Genomic DNA, 21,981 nt, shown 5'->3' with positions numbered 1-21,981 from the left:
CAAGTTATATATGGAGACTAAAGAAATCAAACACCAGTCTTCTATTTTTATTTACAGATTATTTTATTGGAAAAAGAAAAGCAATTACAAATAAGCCTACTGCAAAATCAGTGCTATATCAGGATAAATGTAATTCAAGTTTTAAAAAATCTGATTAATTCAAAGCAGGAATAAACATCAAGCCATGATGGTGCTGAAGTTATTTTCAAAAGACACCAATGTGTTCTTCCTCATGGGAACTTAGAAAAATTAAAATTTCTCAGTAAGTTATCTTTATCTTTTCTTCTTATATAATTACAGTCATATTTTTATAAAATAGGCCATGAGATGATATGTAAACATTAATGTCACCAAGACTTTTTCTTGTCAAATAAAATCATATTTCTGCTAGAAACTTTCATTCTAGTCATTTTAAGTGAATAATCAGCTGTCAAAAGCAAACACATGTTTCTTTTAAATGACTGTTAAGCCCTAACCTTCATTCACCCACAGGAAAGTAGGATTAATAGCCATTGCTACATCATTTGCTATAGAAATCTGGATTATCATTTTACAGACACAAACTTGCATTTGCACGTCTAGCGCAGGAGAATCTTCCATCCAGCGATCAGTGGGTACAGGTGTGAACAGCATGCTTTGCTTCATAAGCGGACGGCAATGTGGTGCAGGAGCAGGGCCCCCGACCCTCAGAGATTAGCTTTCTCCCTTGCAGACAAGTGAGACCCATGCTGCACATAGGTGTGAACTGCGTTCTGTTTCAAAAGGGCAAGACCAGCAGGTTAATTAACTCACTCAGGCAGAGACTCAGTACTTATTTCTGCTTTCATCTGTGTTCAAGTGAAAATAACAATGCAGAATTTGTCCACCTTAGATTGTCTTAGAAGCATATGTGCTAAGTCGCTTCAACTGTGTCCAACTCTTTGCGACCCTATGGACTATAGCTCCTGTGGAGTAGGTGATGACAACCCACTCCAATATCCTTGCCTAGAGAATCCCATGGACAGAGGAACCTGGTGGGGTCACAAAGAGTTGGACGTCACACACACACACATACACACCAGAATCTTTTATGGACACACACACACCAGAATCTTATATGGACACACACACACACACACACACACACCAGAATCTTATATAGACACATACATACACAGACACACACAGACACACCAGAATCTTTTATGGACATACACACAGACACACAGACAGACACACAGACACACCAGAATCTTATATGGACACACACACACACACACCAGAATCTTATATGGACACACACACACACCAGAATCTTATATGGACACATACACACACAGACACACACATACACACCAGAATCTTTTATGGACACACACACACACACACACACACCAGAATCTTATATGGACACACACACACCAGAATCTTATATGGACACACACACATCAGAATCTTATATGGACACACACACACACACACACACCAGAATCTTTTATGGACACACACACACACATACACACACACACACACACACACACACCAGAATCTTACATGGACACACACACACACACCAGAATCTTATATGCACACACACACACACACACACACACACACCAGAATCTTACATGGACACACACACACACACACACACCAGAATCTTACATGGACACACACACACACACACCAGAATCTTACATGGACACACACACACACACACACCAGAATCTTACATGGACACACACACACACACCAGAATCTTACATGGACACACACACACACCCCAGAATCTTACATGGACACACACACACACACACCAGAATCTTTTATGGACACACACACACACACCAGAAACTTACATGGACACACACACACACACCAGAATCTTACATGGACACACACACACACACACCAGAATCTTATATGGACACACACACACATACAGACACACACACACACACCAGAATCTTACATGGACACACACACACACACACACCAGAATCTTACATGACACACACACAGCAGAATCTTACATGGACACACACACACCCCCCAGAACCTTATATGGCCCAGGGCTTAAATGAAGAGGTTGTGCTTTCCAGGTGAGCTCTTTATGTCTCAGCTGAGATTGTGAACAGCTGCTTCAGAAACTGAATGGCTGCCCTGAGGAGAATCACTGTCAGAGAAAACCCCACTGTGCCTCTCCATGACACACACCCTCTGTGTATCACACACACACACAGCCGGGCTGCTCTGGGCTCACCTTAGGTTTCTCCTCATTGTATTTGTCCAAAAGAGCCTGGATGCGCGAGCCATATTCAGGATGGACATCACTGAAGTTTTTAACCTGAAACCAAATGAAGACCATGTGAACATCACCCTAGCCCCCTACCACACCAGCCCCTAGTGTCTGCTTCACGGGACTTACTCCAGAGGGGACGAGGGACGCGTCCACAGGAGGCAGAGCCACACAGCATTTCACAACACGGAGCAGGACTTAGGTCCATGGTGTGTACTGGCTGAGCAGCCCTGGATAAGTCATTCGCCTGAGCTTCAACACTCACGCCTCATGGAATAGGTGAGACAGTCATGTCTACCTCATAGAGTTCAGTATCCACTCCCATAAAAACAAATGAGTCGATTAAATCTACCTCGTATGGTGAGAAAAATGCATTAGGAGGTGAGCTATATTTACAGCAGGTAAAGAGCGGACCTCGGAGGAATGCAACAAGTTATAGTGATTTGTATTAGCAAACGGGCCCCAACACTGCCTGAATTTACAGTTAGCTGTATACACCAGGTATAGGGTAGATAGCTGGTGGGAAGCTACGGTCCAGCATGGGGAGCTCAGCTCAGCGCTGGCCTACACGGGTAGGATGGGGGCGGGGGTTGGCGGGGTGGCTGAAGAAGGAGGGGATGTATGCATCCAATCCCATTCGCTTTGTTGTACAGCAGAAACGAACACAACGTTGTAGAGCAGTTATACGCCAATTAAAAATAAAGTGAGGTGTACAAACACTGGCCCGTGCTGGGCAGCTCTGCACACTTCAGGAAGGAATTCCTGACCAGGGGCTGATCCCTAGCAGACAGCAGGAGGTAGGACATCAAGAACCCACAGAGGCCAGGCAGCTTTAGCATACGTGAGAGGAGAGGGCCAAGAGTTTGAGCCCAATTCTCTGCTTACAAACAGTCTTACTCGTTCTTCTAAGAAAGATGAGAAAAAACCCGGCCCATCTATCTCAAAGAGCAACTGTCAGGCTCTCTGCCTGAGTGAGACAGCGAGAAGTACCAGTGTGCAGGGAATTAAAGGGTTATCTTTCACACACACACTCATCAAACATGGTTTATAGCGCCCTGCCTGCAGAGAAAGCGCCTAGAACACGCCCCAGACAGCTACCCTTATGAACAGAGAAGCGGCAGCCAAGAGCCAAGGGAAGGGCAGCAGCGGTTCTGAAATTTATGAGAGGCTGACCCCGGGACAGCCAGGAAACCAACAGTGAGCACACAGCACAACAAGCTACCATCAGGAGTGCCCTAGGACACCTTCGCCCAAAAGGTCAGCCTGAGCCTTGGAAGCAGCTCAGTTTTTACCCCAGAAAACTGCATGTTTCTAGTTGCTTCTGAAGGCAGTTTGGGTATCATAACATCGAGTTGTCAGGCAGACTTCAAACCACAAAGATGTAATCTATATTTCTTATCATCTAAAGTCTAAGCAAAACTGTGGCAGGACCCACATTTTGAAACTGGACATTACTCTCTTAACATGGAACTTGGCTACAGTCAGATTGAATAGCATTAGGAGACGATCGGCCCTAAACTAAATTATTACACACTGGACAAAGAGTAAACGATTAACGGATATGGTGTATCTACTGGAGGTAAGCCACAGAAAGAACAGAATCAGAGGTTGATTGAGGAGTCATACTCATTTTTTTTTAAGTTTGCTTAACTTAAGTAAAATAGAAATGACACTTGTTTTGAAGGTTTTTCTCCCACAGCGGCACTCTCCCATCCTGCCAGCAGGTGACACTGTTTGGCTTACAAAGTATCACTCACCGCTTTCTTCTGGATAAAAAGTTGTGCATCTTTGAGATGGCCTGCAATGTTCTCACACAGGCGTTTCCTCTGCTCCTCATTCAGTACTTTCAAATAGAAATCCCGCACCTGCTCATTGAAAACAGAGGGCAGGGAATCAGATAACTATTTTATCACAAACAAAACTGACCCCAAATCCCACTTTTGAAATGAAGATGCAAGATTTCTCATTGCTATAAGAATGAAAAAAGGCTTTGCAATTTAAGAAGAATTTGAAACTATTGATGAAACTGTCACATGTTGAGTTCCTCACTTTTTGTTTTAAGTCAATCAGGAAGATAACAGGGAACTTCCCTGGCCGTCCAGTGGTTAAGACTCCACGCTTCCAATGTGGCAGGCATGGGTTCAATCCCTGGTCGGGGAACTGAGAGCCCATATACTGTGGGGCATGGCCAAAAAAAAAGGAAGATAATAGCTCATAACTTCTTTTTAATGTCTTTTGTGGTCACTGCCTATAAATCTCTTATAAATAAAAGGCAGTGTAGCCTACAATTAAAAATGCCACCACACCCTAATACAGACAAGGACAGAATGTGCTGTCATCAAATGCAAGCTGAGCACAATACAACCTCTGTTCAGTTCACCAAGAACCAAAGAGGACACACCCTAACTCATTAATTAGGTTTGTAGCTACTCAGAAGCCAAGATTTCTTAGAGAAGACAGATGTTAATAGTGGTATTTCGCTTACATTACTGAGTTTACTTCTAAAATGAATATCAGAAGGTTAAAATTAAAAGTTAGAGCAAAGTAATACATTTGAGTCCTAACAGCCTCCGCTCATTTCTGAAATCAGCCATTCCTCAGTTATCGCTCTGACTCTATTCAACATTTCATTCATTCATTCACTGAGCAAATATTTATTACTCACATACCTATAATGCACCAGACACTATTCTATGTACTGTTCTACTAATGTTTATAAAGTCCAAAAACATCAAATTATCCAAGGTAGCAAATTTATAAAATATCAAAACTTTACAGTTTTTATAAGTTACCAAATATCAGAATATAATACTATTTTCAAAATTTGAGCAAACTTTAAATCTTATATGAAAGTTTAAAAATCTTTAGAGTTTTAGGTATTAACATAATCCAATCAAAGTACTGCATGTGGAAAGATCTAATTAGACACTTCTTTAAAGAAGATATACGGATGGCCAACAGACATGAAAAAATGCTGAACATTGCTAATTATTAGAGAAATACAGATCAAAACTACAATGAGGTATCACCCCACTCCAGTCTGAATGGCCACATCATAAACTCTAGTGACTCAAATAGTAAAGAATCTGCCTGCAACTTGGGAGACCCAGGTTCGATCCCTGGGCCGGGAAGATCTCCTGGCGTAGCAAACGGCAACCCACTCCACTATTTCTGCCTGGAGAATCCCATGGACAAAGGAGCCTGGTGGGCTGCAGCCCATGGGGTCGCAAAGAGTCGGACACGACTGAGCGACTAAGCCCAGCACAGCACATGCGTGGCTAACCACCACCAATCACACACAGCTCAGCTGCTCGCTACAGGAGGGCATGGACTCCACATGGGAGACAGCTGTTCCACTCTATAACCAGATGAGGATGCTGAGCTAATCTACCCACTCCAACACTTTAACCACAGACCTTTAAGAGCACGACCAAATTCTTATTAACGAAAAAGTGACATTTTTAATAGTCTATACAAAGTGAGAGAATGACTTTTTTTTTCTTTTTAAGTGTAATATGTCTGCAGTAAGGGTACCAAACGTAAGTGTGAAGTTCACTGTGATTTTTCAGGGGACACTGATGTGTCACAACCACCCAGATCAAGAGAGAACACCACTCACATCTCAGAAATGCCCCTACCATACCCCTCCTCCCAGTCCCCCTTCTCCAACTGACTCCCCAGTCGTTTTACTTCTATTATTATAAATGTTTTTCTTTACTTCTCTTGGAAATGTACACAAATGGAATCATGTGGTCTATATTCTCATTCTATTGTTCAATTTCATGTTTGTAAGATTCATCTGTGTTACTGCTTGTTGGAATACTTCATTAGTTTTCGCTTCTGTACACCGTGGGAATATACTACAGTTTATTTATCCAAGCTTTCGTTGATGAACACTTAGATGATATGAACAAACTGTTATACCTGTCTCCTGCTGCACATATGTACACATTTCTATTTGGAATCTATGTTTAAGAGTGCACTTACTAGGTCAAAAGACATGTACATGTTTAGCTTCAGTGGATACTGACAACCAGGTCTCCAAAACACCTGAACCAATTTACACTTACGTGAGAGCTGTTTCTTATTTTGCAAATACTTGGTACACAGTCTCTTTAAGTCTCATCATTCTTGTGCATTTGTAGTAGTACCTCTTTTTAGTTTTACTTTGTATATTCCTGATGACTACTGAAATAAATGACCTTTCTGTATGTTTTCCAGTCATTTGGATACTTCTCTTGTGAAGTGCCTATTCAAGTCTTTTGTCCATTTTTCTTTATACTCATTTGTCTGACTTTTTCTTATTGCTGTGTGGGAGTTCCTTATATGTACTGTACGTGTGTTGTTTGTTATTTAGAGGAAAGCAAACTGTGGCTTGCATTCTCAATCTCTAAATGGTTTCTCATAACGAAGGGAAGTTCTTTTTTTCTCAAACCTTCATGAGTGAGTCTTGATAACATCTACTGCTCTGTCTGCCAGTTCAGTAATCCTCTCTTCAGTTATGTTTAATTACCTTTTAAACTCATTTACTAAATGCTTAACTTTAGTTGTTCATTTTCCAGTTCAGTATGTCCATTCAATTTTTTAAATTTAATTTTATTTTATTGGCCGCACTGCACAGCTTGAGGGATCTTAGTTCCCCAACCAGGGATCGAACCTACACCCCCTGCAGTAGAAATGCAGAGTCTTAACTCCTGGACTGCTAGGGATGTTCTCTCAATTCTTTTTTTTATAGATTAAAGTTCTCAATAATGCTTCATGTCGTCATCTCTTTTCTATTTTCCTAAAAATATTATTTGCAGTTATTTTAAAACCTGTATCTGACAATTTCACTATCTGGATCTCCAGCAGGTTTGCTTCTATTGCCAATTTTGTTATGTTTTTTTCTCCCTCTTGATTTTTCAGATGTAAGGTCTTAAGTGTTGGGTATGCCTGACAATTTAGTACTGAATGCTGGATATCTGCATATGAAAAAATAAAGAGATAATCTGAGACTCTATTTTCAACTCCATCTAATATGGGAACTGAGTTATGAATAAAGATGTTGTCCCTGAATTCAATTTGAGACAAATGAGACACTTTAAAAGGTGAAAACATGCAGACATTGAGAAGAATGACCAAGCAACTCTCACAGCAGACAAAGGAGCCATTACCTGAGTGACATTGTCATCACTGGCACTGTTGAAGCGCTGTACATCCCCAGAAAAGTGGATCCTATGTTCCAGGGCAGAAGGCTGATGCTCGGGAGCACTAAAGCTATTGGGGTAGTAATTTGGAGCCCCACCTTTAAAGGAAAACCACATACATTCACTTGGGGAGATGAAAAATGAAATCTACAAATAGTCAACAAAATAAGAAACAAATTCAAGTGACAATTATGTGTGTGTGTGTGCACATGCGTGTGCACATGCCATGCACATATTGTTTTTAACTCCCCATATTTAGCTATAAACAGCACCCAGATTCTTAAGAGAATACTGTCACCTGCTCGCATGTCCGTCTCCCTCTGCATCTTACAGGAGAGATCCCAAGTTCCCTCTGAACACTCAGATGGCCCCATCTCTACAGTCTTCTGATGCTTACCAGGACAAATACATGTATGTAAGTTTGGTTTGGCCCCCACAGAAGATGACACCCAAAGACACATTTCAAATTGGAGGGTTTCAATCGGGCCTGGGTGTAGTTCAAACATGGAACCACGGAATTCCTGGGAGCAGCTCAAAGTTCCAGCTCTGCTTTTTCAGTCACCAGACACACAGACTGAGCCCTGAGACGCTCGCTGACTGCTGCAGGGTGATGTCGTGGTCAGTGCTGGGTCCAGAATCTGGAATTTTTGACTTCTCCATTCCAGCACATACTACATTCCCATCACAGGACTCTACTTCACTATTTCTTAAAGGTGTTTAAGATGCTTGGGGTATCTTTCCTTTATTGACTACGACTTTATTTAATTCTATTGGGCTGGCCAGAAAAGCTTGTTTGGGTTCTCCGTTTAACATCTTACAGAAAAACCCAAACGAACTTTTTGGCCAACCAGCCCAACAGCTTCACTCTTGCTTCTCTTTACAGATACATTTTTAAAATACTTTTTTTTAACTTTGATATTTCTAATATGTCACCACTGATTTCTCTGGACTTAGGAAAAATAATGACAAATGCAATCAAAACATGTATTAAGACTTCCGGAATAAATTATAAGGCTTTTTTTTTTCTTTTTGGCATGTTTATTTTCCCAACTATACTCTGCTTCAGCTGATGTTAACAGAAGCTTGCGTTATCTGAGTACACACTGCCTAAACAGAAAGGATGGCTTGAAAAAACATAGCAAGTGGTTTGAACAAACCAGTCTGGGTTTAGAATTTTACCCAGGTCCCTGCTGAAATAGACAATTCTGGGTGGATACATCACACTGTACATCACACTGACAAAGGAACCAAAAGCACATAGGAAGACAGGGGCACCACTCCCATGGAGTCCAGTTACCAGCCCAAGAAATTAATTCCAGGTCAGCCATGTCCATGTGAAAAGCAAAGTTCTCCAATAACGAGCCATCACAGTGATTTTCTGTACTAAGAATTAGTTCTTTGAACTGTGCCAGTTTGAGTAACTTTAAAATTTTATTTCCAAATAAGCTCTGACCTTTACTCAAAGTCGGAGTTGGCCTCAAGTCACTGACTATTGTGAAAGATTAAGCTTTTTCATTAAGCTGCAAGGGGACAGTTCAAACGTTCTACTTTTAAAATTAGGCAAAAGGTGTGTCCAAGTAGTTTTTCATATGTACACCACTGTAATAGTAAACAAGAACAGTAAGCACGAAGCAATTACTTATTAATGACATCCCAAAATATGTATGAACCACTTTAATACAGCCGGGCTTCCCTGATAGCTCAGTTGGTAAAGAATCCACCTGCAATGCGGGAGACCTGGGTTCAATCCCTGGGTTGGGAAGATTCCCTGGAGAAGGGAAAGGCTATCCACTCCAGTATTCTGGCCTGGAGAATTCCATGGACTGCACAGTCCATGGGGTAGCAAAGAGTCAGCTGCGACTGAGCGACTTTCACTTAATACTACCAGTCTCAATAACAAAAAAATCAAGGAATATTAGTGAAAAAAAAAATCACTTTAGGATAAAAACAGAAGACAGACAGAGAAGTATCAATTACTTTGGGCAATTATACATGAACATGTTAAGCCTCAGAGCACAGAAATACTGCAACCACCCAATACACTCAGTTAGTGAACATGTAAACTTGTTGAATACTTGGAAGAGGCTTAATGATAATAATTGTAACAAAATGCAAGGCACAAAATTATATATATATAAGCTAATCTTGTGTGTTAGTTGCTCAGTCGTGTCCAACTCTTTGCAATCCCATGGACTGTAGCCAACCAGGGTCCTCTGTCCATGGAATTCTCCAGGCAAGAAGACTGGAGTGGGTTGCCATTTCCTTCTCCAGGGGATCCTCCCAACCCAGGGATCGAACACAGGTCTCCTGCATCGCAGGCAGGCTCTCTACCATCTGAGCCGCCCGGGAAGCTAATCTTAAATGTGTAACAAATATTCTCAGAAAAGACCGGCAAGAAATACAGCAAAATCAACGTCAGTGATAAAATTAATTAATTAAAAAAAAAAAACCTGCTCCATAAGTTGCATGATACCCTGCCAAGAGCCAGTGTGAAAGATCTGTCTCCCTGCCTTTCACTGTCAGATGGACAGCAAGTAAAATCTGAGGTGGGAACTCTCAATAATTAACATATAAAATAGATAAAAGTAGAGAGGGTCCTCAGGCAGCCGAAACCTTCACTGCTGGGCAAGAGATACGTGGTGGGCACAAGCAGCATGTCCCTGGGGCAGCCTGAAAACCCCTGGGCTGACGGGGCGCCCCAACCCCTGCCTGGCAGTGCCCCCCAGCACCCTCAGAGTGAGCCACCTTCTGAGGCGTACCCTGATTGTCCATCATGCACATGGGGCCGTCACGTTGGTAGTTGGCCACTCGAGCACGGTAGGGACAGTTCACAGGGATCTGGAGATAGTTGGGTCCCAGGCGGTGGCGGTGAGTGTCAGGATAGGCGAAAAGGCGGCCCTGCAGGTACAAAGGGAACAGACGCTGACAATGCGCAGTAACAGACAAAAGAGAAACTGCCCATGAACTTCACTGGCAAGCATCAAACACACAGCACCCCAAAGCCCTGACTGTCCGCCCAGTGAAGACCAAGGTTTCTTCTCTCTCACGAAATGAGTGCTCCCCAACTGAACGGTCCTTAATCTTCCACATCGTGCAGCCAAAGAGCCACAAATCTTCACATCTCTTCTCGATCGTAACTCCTTTTTTCCTCAAACAACAAGTTAGTGCCCAGGCTTGAATTATTTCTTATTCCGGGGACTTCCCTGGCAACCCAGGGGTTAAGACTCCAATGCAAGGGGGACAGGTGTGACCCCTGGTTGGGGAACTAGGATCCCACATGGTAAGTGGTGCAGCCAAAATATAAAAAAATAAATAAGAAATAAAAATGATTTCTTGTTTCCAAGAACACATTACACTGCAAAACAAACTTGCTAGAACCCGACTAACTGGACTCATAAACTAACTCCATTCCTCCCCACTCTCTCACTCCAGGGGAGGAGTCAACCATTTGCTCTTAACAAAAAGAAGCAGATTTCTGCAAAATCAACTGTACGGGAAATTATTTAAAAAAAAAAACAAAACACCTTTTGTGTTGCAGCCTGGTTTATGTCAGATACACTGTGAGCTCGGGGACTTTCTAGATATTAACAAGGTATCACACAAAGAAAGTCATGGTATGGGACGATGGCCCTACAATGACACAAGGCCCTGAATCAAGATTAAACTAAATCACATATTTACCAAGGCAGGAGGTTGTGCAATTTCTTTCAATTAGTGTTGAAACAAAAAGCTTGATGATTAACTCCATATAAATCTTAGTATCCAATTATTTAAATATTCTCATTATTCAAAGCTCTACTCACAAGCAGGTTTCTTTAATTGACTTTATTATTGGCCTTGAATCTGAAAGAATATTCAAGCATGCGTGTGTGCTAAGTCACTTGAGTCATGTCTGACTCTTTGCAATCCCATGGACTGTAGCCTGCCAGGCTCCTGTGTCCATGGAATTCTCCAGGCAAGAAAACTGGAGTAGGTACCCATTCCCTTCTCCAGGGGATCTTCCCAACCCAGGCCTCGAACCTAGGTCCCCCCACATTACAGGCAGATTCTTTACCATCTGAGCCACCAGGGAAGCCTGAAAGAATATTCTTATATCACTAATTCTATGGGCCAGCAAAAATACAAATCAAGTTGAACAGGGCCACTGATGTGATTATTTTGTACCAAATCACTCAGGCCAACATGCTTAGTCCAGTCTTGCTGTTCCGTCGATAATCTGCTCTTGGCTGAGTGGCTCTACCTCCTATAATCATGAGGCTAAAGTAATATTCAGGGGCTTCCCCAGCAGTCTAGTGAAGACTTCACCTTCCAATGCAGAGGGTGCAGGTTTGATCCCTGGTTGGGGAGCTATTAAGATCCCATATGCCTCTCGACCAAAAAAACCAAAACAGAACACAGAAGCAATACTGTAACAAATTCAATAAAGATTTCAAAAATGGTCCACATTAAAAAAAAATCTTTAAAAATATTAAAAATAAAGTAATATTCAGATGACTGGCCATGCAACCATGAACAAAAGCACCTCTAGTTGGGATGCTGGTTGCCTCCTCCTGCCCAAAGCAGACTAATCTGTGCTCTAACTATACCAATGGGACAGAAGATACGGCTGAGCCATCAGCAGCTCCTGGATATAGCCTCTGTTTTATTCTGGTTTTGTGTCACCTTGTGTTTATAAGGCATCCCCATCCCACCTGCAGGTAGAGACCTGCCAAGCCAAGGCTGAGAAATGCGTATAGCAAGGACACACCCTGACCCCAACTTGAATGAAGGCCTTCCCCAGGGCCCTGTGCCCGAGCTCCTTGCTGGGCTGAGGTGAGAAAACAGAGCCAAGCCCTCCCACTCCAGCAGTCAGCTTCTCCACTCCTGATGAACTGTGAAGCACGGGAGGGAAGAAGGGCTGCCCCTGCATCCCCAGGCACTCAGGGGACAGCCTCTGGGACTCACGTTATATACTCAGTGCTTTTCACCCTGCATCCCAAAGGTTTAAAATTTAATAATGTGTTGCCTTTCAACAATAACGTTGAAAGGCAACGGAAAACACTGTCCATTACTGTACAATGACTACCACCTGGTCATGCGTTAGTTCCCATCAGAGTAATTTCCAAGCCCTCCTCGCTGGCCCTCCTTTTCCAAGCCATCCTCCAACAACATTACCCTACATATTCCTGCCAAAAGACTCTTCCTAAGGCCCCACGCAGACTCTATTACTAACCTACTCAAAAAACCTTGGACAATTCCTCAGTGCTCATCAAAAGGCTGACTAAGTACAATAGTCCTTCCCTGTTGTATGGCCTCCTGTTACAGCGGCCACGACAATCTATCAGTAGACAGGTATTCAACTCACAGCAGTCAAATTAAATTAAAAATTAATATAAATTTATTTTCTATAAAAGGTTCAAATGCTCCCAATGTCAAAGCAAAAAAAATTACTATTTTAAAAAAACAAAGGAAACTTAATTCACCTCCATGGACAGTGACACCTGAATTGGAATTGGACGCTTACATAAGAAATAGCCGTCAGTCACTGTGGTCTGATCGAGGGTAAAAACTTTAACCTTTGTACCATGATCACAGTCTAAAAACACAAAAGATTGACTTATTCAATAATTATTAAGCCAGTTATTTCCCCATTAATTTCTGATCCAGATAAGAATTTTTCACTCTCTGTACTCTTGAAAAAACATACTGGAATGAGGTGAAAAAATACTGAAAGCCTAGGAACATTACCAGAGAAGGCAATAGCAACCCACTCCAGTACTCTCGCCTGGAAAATCCCATGGACGGAGGAGCCTGGTAGGCTGCAGTCCTGGGGTCGCTAAGAGTCAGACACGACTGAGCGACTTCACTTTCACTTTTCCTTTCATGCGTTGGAGAAGGAAATGGCAACCCACTCCAGTGTTCTTGCCTGGAGAATCCCAGGGACGGGGGAGCCTGGTGGGCTTCTGTCTATGTGGTCGCACAGAGTTGGACACAACTGAAGCGACTTAGCAGCAGCAGCAGCAGGAACATTACCAAAACAAACAGGAAAACCCACTGCCTTTAATCAATGGGAACATAAACTGAGCTTGTAAAAATCACCTCTGGGTCTCTTTTAACACATGCCATCATTTTCTCTTTACATGAGAAATACCAATTAATGGTAGTCCCCATCCTTGATGGGGAAAGACTGAAAAAGAATATCCCACAAATACCTAAGGTATTTCTACTACAACCTCTTTTATTTTTTTTTTTCTATTGGATGTTTGGGGTTTTTTTTTTATTTTTTATTTTTTTTTATTATTATTATTTTTTTTTCCAGGGGTTTTGTCATACATTGATATGAATCAGCCATGGATTTACATGTATTCCCAATCCCGATCCCCCCTCCCACCTCCCTCTCCACCCGATTCCTCCGGGTCTTCCCAGTGCACCAGGCCGGAGCACTTGTCTCATGCATCCCACCTGGGCTGGTGGTCTGTTTCACCATAGATAGTATACATGCTGTTCTTTTGAAATATCCCACCCTCACATTCTCCCACAAAGTTCAAAAGTCTGTTCTGTATTTCTGTGTCTCTTTTTCTGTTTTGCATATAGGGTTATCATTATCACCTTTCTAAATTCCATATATATGTGATAGTATGTTGTAATGTTCTTTATCTTTCTGGCTTACTTCACTCTGTATAATGGGCTCCAGCTTCATCCATCTCATTAGGACTGGTTCAAATGAATTCTTTTTAATGGCTGAGTAATATTCCATGGTGTATATGTACCACAGCTTCCTTATCCATTCATCTGCTGATGGGCATCTAGGTTGCTTCCATGTCCTGGCTATTATAAACAGTGCTGCGATGAACATTGGGGTGCACGTGTCTCTTTCAGATCTGGTTTCCTCAGTGTGTATGCCCAGAAGTGGGATTGCTGGGTCATATGGCAGTTCTATTTCCAGTTTTTTAAGAAATCTCCACACTGTTTTCCATAGCGGCTGTACTAGTTTGCATTCCCACCAACAGTGTAAGAGGGTTCCCTTTTCTCCACACCCTCTCCAGCATTTATTGCTTGTAGACTTTTGGATAGCAGCCATCCTGACTGGCGTGTAATGGTACCTCATTGTGGTTTTGATTTGCATTTCTCTAATAATGAATGATGTTGAGCATCTTTTCATGTGTTTGTTAGCCATCTGTATGTCTTCTTTGGAGAAATGTCTGTTTAGTTCTTTGGCCCATTTTTTGATTGGGTCATTTATTTTTCTGGAATTGAGCTGCAGGAGTTGCTTGTATATTTTTGAGATTAATCCTTTGTCTGTTTCTTCATTTGCTATTATTTTCTCCCAATCTGAGGGCTGTCTTTTCACCTTACTTATAGTTTCCTTTGTAGTGCAAAAGCTTTTAAGTTTCATTAGGTCCCATTTGTTTAGTTTTGCTTTTATTTCCAATATTCTGGGAGGTGGGTCATAGAGGATCTTGCTGTGGTTTATGTCGGAGAGTGTTTTGCCTATGTTCTCCTCTAGGAGTTTTATAGTTTCTGGTCTTACATTTAGATCTTTAATCCATTTTGAGTTTATTTTTGTGTATGGTGTTAGAAAGTGTTCTAGTTTCATTCTTTTACAAGTGGTTGACCAGTTTTCCCAGCACCACTTGTTAAAGAGACACAAGACACTAAGAGCCTAAATATCAAAGTTACCATATTGAGGGACTCACTATGAAATTTGTTTTATCCTGTTAACACTCATTTAAGGATGTTTCATTCAGTCCCACAGGAACTAAAGACCCAGACCAAGGTTTAAGTGATGTCCTAGTTAATTCTTCATATAAAGATCAGGCCAAATTACACTCTGTGTGTGTGTGTGTATTCACACACACCCGTGCAAGGGCACACAGGCATGTACACACACTCCTGCCTCAGAACCTCTAGATCAACTAGGTTTACCTGAAGCATTTTGTCAGGGCTGGGCTCGATGCCGGGCGGCATGTTGCTTGGGTCAAAAGCCAACTGTTCAACCTCAGCAAAGTAATTAACTGGGTTCCGGTTTAAGACCAGTTTACCAACTGGGATAAGAGGGTAGTCGCCGTGAGGCCAAACCTAAAAATAATGTCATATTCACAATTACCAGACAACCAACAGAAGGAAATTAAAGTACTCATAAAAATATCAGCTTTCAAATACAATGAAGCCAATGATAATAAGTGAAAATAACACTGTGAATCTAATAAAATGGTAAGAACTTAAGGTAAGTGCATTGGTTGATTCTTTTGCAACAGTAAACAGGAGTAAATATTGACATTTTCCCTGGGCAAAAGTACATCATCTCATCAAAATTTGTTCCCTGCTAATAACAATATATCAGGCCACCCAGATGAACTCAATAAAGTTATCAAACAGGAACTGGAAGGGAGATGCTGGTGAGCCCTCATTCACAGGCTAGGAAACTCTTAGGTGACACCAACTGTTTTGTACACAATTTATAAATGCTTGACTACAAATTTTTTAAATTAGGTGTGAAGACACTTTAAAAATAAAACAACTTAGTTGTTAACTGACTCACCTTGGTAAGATCAAATGGATTAAATGGAAAATTTTCTGCCTCCCTAAATGTCATGACCTGGATGTATAAAGTCCAGGATGGGTAGTTGCCTGTGGCAATGGCATTGAAAAGATCGCGGAGGCCATAGTCAGGATCTTCGTGGGCAAGTCTTGCTGCATCTTCAACAGAAAGGTTTTTGATGCCCTGGTCAGTCTACAGGAGAAAACAAAGAAGCTCAAACTGAAACCTACTGGCAAAGTAGGTAATTCATTGAGGGATTATGAGTGACACTATTCAAAGACTGGATTTTCCTTGTAACAGTAACTCCCCTCTTCAAATCTGACACAAGTATGAATTTATAAATAAGAAATTCTATTTGCTTATCCTGATTCTTTTCAACGTCCAGGGAATCTGTCTACACATTTTATATTTAAAATTAGTCTTTCTTTCCCTTTATGTATTCCACATTATTTGAATTTTTTTTTGAATTTTTTAAATTGTTGACATATGGTTCACTTTCAATGTTTCGCTCATATAGAAAATGCTACATTACTGTCTTCAGACAAGCCAAAACAATTTTTTGCTATAAAGTATACATAACATATAATTTATCATTTTAACCACTTTAAAGTGTTCAAGTCAGTGGATTTCTCTGAGTACATATCATAAATGGAGCTGTTGGGTCATATGGTAATTCTATGTTTAATTTCTCGAGGAATTTCAAAACTGTTTTCCAGAGTGGCTACTATTTGAATGTTTATACTCATGCTATTTCAGATCAGAGAAAAAAAAATCAAAATATATTTTAAAAGTAAGCAAATGGTTAATAAAATTAAAGGACTTTCCTCCTTTTTTTGCATGAAGTAATTTTCTAAATTCCCTGTCTTATAATATCTCAAATCAACTACTGAGATTGTGCTCAGCTAGTATCCCTCTAGTCCAACTCTCTTCCTTTTTTTAACTTTTTTTAAAGAAATCATAGAATCACAGTTTATAGAGCTGAAAAGAAATTCAGTATAGCCACTCAAGCAGTTCACCAACTATGAGCAACCAAAAGTACTGGGTTGGCCATAAAGTTCATTCAAGTCTTTCCATAAGATGAACCCAAATGAACTTTTTGGTCAACGCAATAGTATTAATATTCTGACTTTCAAACAAGCCATTAAGACCCAAAGACATTAAGTCACTTTCACCAGAGCTCCTATTATCATCCCATCCTGCTCTTCAATAGAGTTCCCACCGCTATCTTATTTTGAAAGATCTCCAACAAGTCAGATACACGTAAATATTTCCTTTGCAAAAGTCACCTCTAAAAGGCTGGCCAATGTCTACCACGGAAATCCCAGCTCTCTCTAGCCAGTGGCAAGATTTTTTTCAGCCTGTTATGTCTTCAGAATTAGAAAATGGAAGTCACCATCTGCAGATCACCCAGCTAATACACTAAATTGTACAATATTATTGCAATACCTTTCTGATTTTAACTGAATCCCCTGGGTTTAGAAAAGCATGACCTTAGGTCAGAATAATCCAAACTGATGAATCTATTAGATCCCATGCTACCTCAGAGCCCTTGGCCGAACAGACCCGTAAGCAACCCAATCTTTCCAGGGCTACTGACAGTTGGCACTATTACCCAATTTCACCATGACTAAACTGGAGCTCAAAGAACCTTTAATAATGTGCCAAGAGACAATTATCTAGAAGAAGGAAGATGGGAGTTCAGATTGTTCTAACTGCAAAGCCACGACCACACTAGTTGTCCCAGATACAATCACTTAGTCTTGCTCCAAGTGACACTACGCTTCTTCTTTTGGCAATTACAAGCCAATGGGTTAACCGTTTCCTGTAACTGTTCCTTGCCAAAGAATATAGATCCAAGTCATAAATATAAACAGGGATGACAGTTTTCCTGTTCGATACACCCACCTAAGCTGTTCACATAATGGTTAAATAGGACAGAAGAAAATAGGTCCTTGGGATATCATTAAGTGGGAGCCTATATATGTCATGAGTCCACTTTTGTCTCTGCTTATTTTAGCAGCAGTATTTGGAAACAAGTTCTTAAGCAACCAGAGGTTTTTAAAATAACCTTCTAGAGTTCTCTGGCAATATTACTTATTCTAACCAACACCAAAGTCATACTAAGAGAACCCGTGAAATACCTCAATTAAAAGATTCTCAAAATATTCCCCCAAAGTAACTGATATGATCTGATTGTATGAAAGCAAATGAAAAAAAAAACGGAAATTTTGGGCTGGAGGAGCAGCAGCAGCCAGGGGGCGCAGCACACCTCCCCAGCTCCCATTGCTGCCATGAGGAAGGTCAGCTCAGAAGTTGGGGGGCGGTGGGGAGAATGAGGAGCCCAAGAGGAGATCTGCAAGGCTGTCAGCTAAGCCTGCTCCTGCAAAAGTGGAAATGAAGCCCCAAAAGGCAGCAGAAAAGGATAAATCTTCAGACAAAAACGTGCCAACAAAAGGCTAACGGGGAGGAGCAAAGGGAAAACAGGACAAAGGGGCTAACCAAGAAACTAAAGATGATGATTTACCTGCAGAAAACGGAGACACTAAAGAACGAGGAGAGCCCAGCCTCTGATGCAGCAGGAGAGAGAGAAGCCAAGTCTGATTAATATCACACATCCAGTCCTATCAGTGGTCCCTGTCTCCCTTCTTGTACAATCCAGAGGGATTTTTTTTTTAATCAACTATTTGGTAAATGCAAGTTTTTTAGTAGATTTAGAAATAGTTTTAAGAAGGAGGGAATTCTTGGCACTTCCCTGGTGGTCCAGTATTTAAGAATTCACCTCACAATGCAGGGGACGTGGGTTCAATCCTTGATCGGGGAACTAAGATCCCACATGCTGTGGAGCAACTAAGTCCATCTGCCACAACTAGTGGGCCCATGCGCCACAACAAAGACCCAGCATGGCCAAAGAAGTAAATAGATATTAAAAAAAAAAAAAAAAAAGAAGGAAAGTATCCCACCTCATCCAGTTTTTTTAAGTGTAAATGCTTTTTTTTAAAAAAAAAAACAAAAATAAGATCATTTGCTGGTTGGTTATTTTTTGGTACAACCAGAAAATAGTGGGGTATTGAATATGGGAGGCCTTGATTGTCTTGGGTGTCAGCTTAACAACTCCATAAATGGGGATAGCTTTTCTATCCTATAATGCAAAGCACACTATATAGCACTTTGGAGTTAGTTGTGCACTTAATGTCTTGAACACTTTAAATCACCTCTCCTATGATGTTTCTGGTAGAACTGTTCCCTAAATAAAGCAAACCACTCCTTGATCTTGGCTCTCCTTGTCAGAATCTTATGCACCCTATAACATCTTTGGTTGTGGAAGTCCAGTTTTCCCAGTAATTTTGTTAATGTGAATGACTGAAAATTCAAGTATGTAGTATATGATATTAAATTGTGAACTAGTGGGACTTATGATATAACAGCATATTAACATTTGAAGATATTGGTACTTGATATCCCATTAAGGAAAATTTGCCTCCAAATTTTAAGCCAGAAAATCACTGAAACATTTAGAAAAGAATCACAACTACATGATTTTTTTAGATTTTTGGTACATATGTTACAATTGTGTACAAACTGAAAAGTCTGTGTACTAATCCTCAAAACAACCAATAAAAATCTCATGAAAAAAACAATTTTTGTTCCCTGAAATTTGTAACTGATTTTTTTATGTGTGGTGTTCACAATAAATCCTTTAAAAAAAATAGATGGATGAATTTAAAAGTGAGGAGAAATATTTTTGGAAAGACAGCATCAGATGTTGAAAATTAGAAAGAGATTGCTATTACAAACAAGAATGTCCCAGTTCTGTCTTAAAGCCCTCCTGGACCCCAAAAGTATCTGTACTCAGAACAATGTACTCAGGGCTAGCAAAGGTAAAGCAAAAACGTAACACTTGACTATTTACTAACACCTGACTCTAAATTCCAACAAAGAACTCTAGGCTAAACCAGGGAGGAATTTCCTTTTACCTAGCTTGGAGGCCTCTATTATCTCTTTATCTTTGATCTAAAACCTTAGATCTTCCCTCTCCAGGGGAAAAAATATATATATCAGTATGCGCCTGCCAGCACCAGAAATGTTAAACTAGAGAGCCAGCACAAAATGAGCACTTGCCCAAACATTTATGGCAGAGCTCCCAGGGTCCAAAAAGAAAAAGCCTGACTATTGATAGCCTCTGTCTGCTCTGACCCTCAGCCACATGAAGAGAACAGAGAGAGACTACTTTGTTCTAACTGGGCAGCCTGAGTGTTTACTCAGGCAGTGGCCAATAAGATAATTGCAGTCCTAATCAACCAGATCGATACTTGTCATTCTTGGGGGTGGAGGTAAGGGGAAGGTGGAGAAGGCCAGGCCTTGATCCTTGCCCAATCCTCAGGAGAAGTAAGGAGACGTGGGTGGTAGGAGCCTTCCACCCCCTTTGCCAAAGGTGACCTGTACCTTATAATGGAATTTGCAATAAACTGCCTCTCCATTTGCATTAACCAGCTTGAAAGTATGCGATCCATATCCATTCATGTGCCTGTGTCCATCTGGAATCCCTCGATCACTGAACAGGAAGGAAACCTAAGGAAGAGAAAAATCATGGGTCAAATTGTTCAGTTTAAATCAAAACATAATTTTAAGACAGTCCTAAGTTTCCAGAAAGATCTCTTAATGACATGGAACATACCAGCTCACAGGAAGGGTTGCCATTTGAAAAAAATATCAAACAGAAGAATTTTAAAGCAGAAAGATTAAACATAAGTCACTAATGTCCTGACTCAAAATTCTATACAGAAAAGCTAAAACAAATCTGAAAACTAGCCTGACTTGTTCACATTCTAATTTAACAGAAAATTTGTTGGGTACTACTTTCCCCTCATCTCCCTAATACAAAGAGCTTGACTTCCTACAAGAAACTTTAATCCTTAATACTGTTAAATATCAATTGATAATGGTTCTAGTATCATGTAAGGTCCATGAATGGGGAAAGATGAATAAAATCGTCATTATAAAACTCTTCAAGGACCGAAATCTGAGGAAGGCTCCCCAAAAGAAAGTCAAAAATCAATTCCAATAAAATATCCAAAACTGGAGAAAACTATATGAGGCATAATCAACAGTTCCTTATCCGGCGACATAGTGAAAAAAAGAGGCCTTCCCACCTGATGCAGAGACTCAGGACGCAGGCTCCAGAAGTCCCAGACCATGTCTGGATCCTTCAGGTGTGTTTGAGGGTTTCTCTTCTGGCTGTGGATAAAGGACGGAAACTAAATGGAAAAAGAGAGGAAAAAAATCCAAAAATTAAGTTTACAGGAATTATAGTGTCATACATTGCCTATTGTTAGGTTTACAGATTATCATTTTGAACAATACAATTTTAAAATTTTAAGCTGCAAAACCCTAAAATGAAATTTACTCTCTACACGTTTTTGAGCAGACTGCCTCTTTTTATTCATTTTCCAAGTGCTGTAAGGAAAACTGGATCATTCCCATCAAGTCAGTGAACCCCAAAATGCCCAACTAAGACTAATGGTAATTGTTGTAATCTGACCTTATAAAAAAAGATACTAAAAACAGAAAAAAATGTAAAAGGCAATCCAGCCAACCCCAATCCATGTTCCCTTCTTTCTGCTTTCCCTCAAATGCCAATCTATATGGAGTATTTGAAATCAATTTAAATCAACAAATATCTGCAGCGTGTGAAATAATTCATCACCTACCAATAGGGCATCCCTGATGAAGAAAATAGGGGTGTTATTTCCAACAAGATCCCAATTACCATCTTCTGTGTAAAATTTCACTGCAAAGCCACGAGGGTCGCGCACTGTGTCAGCTGAGCCCGATTCTCCAGCTAGAAGATTCAAACGGGGAAGATCAAACCTCCACCACAGTACTCTGCAACCAGGAAGCCTCAAGTCATAAAAACACTGGGATCTATCCTTCCCAGCTTCTAGAAGTACATTAGGCATTTAAGTGCCTGGGTTATTATTTCTACTACCCACCAGCTA

The 21,981-nt window shown here is 40.8% G+C and overlaps 1 protein-coding gene across 1 annotated transcript in view; it reads right to left on the bottom strand.

Annotated features, from left to right (window-relative positions):
• Nucleotides 1-39: 39 nt before the first annotated feature.
• Nucleotides 40-21,981, bottom strand: part of CAT (catalase) — a 37,673-nt gene continuing 15,731 nt past the window's right edge. Inside the window, exons 4-13 of the mRNA XM_061151761.1 lie at nucleotides 21,694-21,824; nucleotides 21,136-21,240; nucleotides 20,429-20,554; nucleotides 15,986-16,177; nucleotides 15,370-15,522; nucleotides 10,224-10,362; nucleotides 7,432-7,562; nucleotides 4,036-4,143; nucleotides 2,243-2,326; nucleotides 40-752 (exon numbers count right to left, since the gene is read on the bottom strand). Coding sequence (XP_061007744.1) covers nucleotides 687-752; nucleotides 2,243-2,326; nucleotides 4,036-4,143; nucleotides 7,432-7,562; nucleotides 10,224-10,362; nucleotides 15,370-15,522; nucleotides 15,986-16,177; nucleotides 20,429-20,554; nucleotides 21,136-21,240; nucleotides 21,694-21,824 — 1,235 coding nt within the window. The 3' untranslated portion in view covers nucleotides 40-686. The remainder of the gene's footprint in view (nucleotides 753-2,242; nucleotides 2,327-4,035; nucleotides 4,144-7,431; nucleotides 7,563-10,223; nucleotides 10,363-15,369; nucleotides 15,523-15,985; nucleotides 16,178-20,428; nucleotides 20,555-21,135; nucleotides 21,241-21,693; nucleotides 21,825-21,981) is intronic.

Source organism: Dama dama, chromosome 1 (assembly GCF_033118175.1).
Source record: "Dama dama isolate Ldn47 chromosome 1, ASM3311817v1, whole genome shotgun sequence".
Classification (NCBI taxonomy): domain Eukaryota; kingdom Metazoa; phylum Chordata; class Mammalia; order Artiodactyla; family Cervidae; genus Dama; species Dama dama.
Note: the sequence above shows the minus strand (reverse complement) of the source record. Positions and strands in the feature narration are given on the sequence as shown.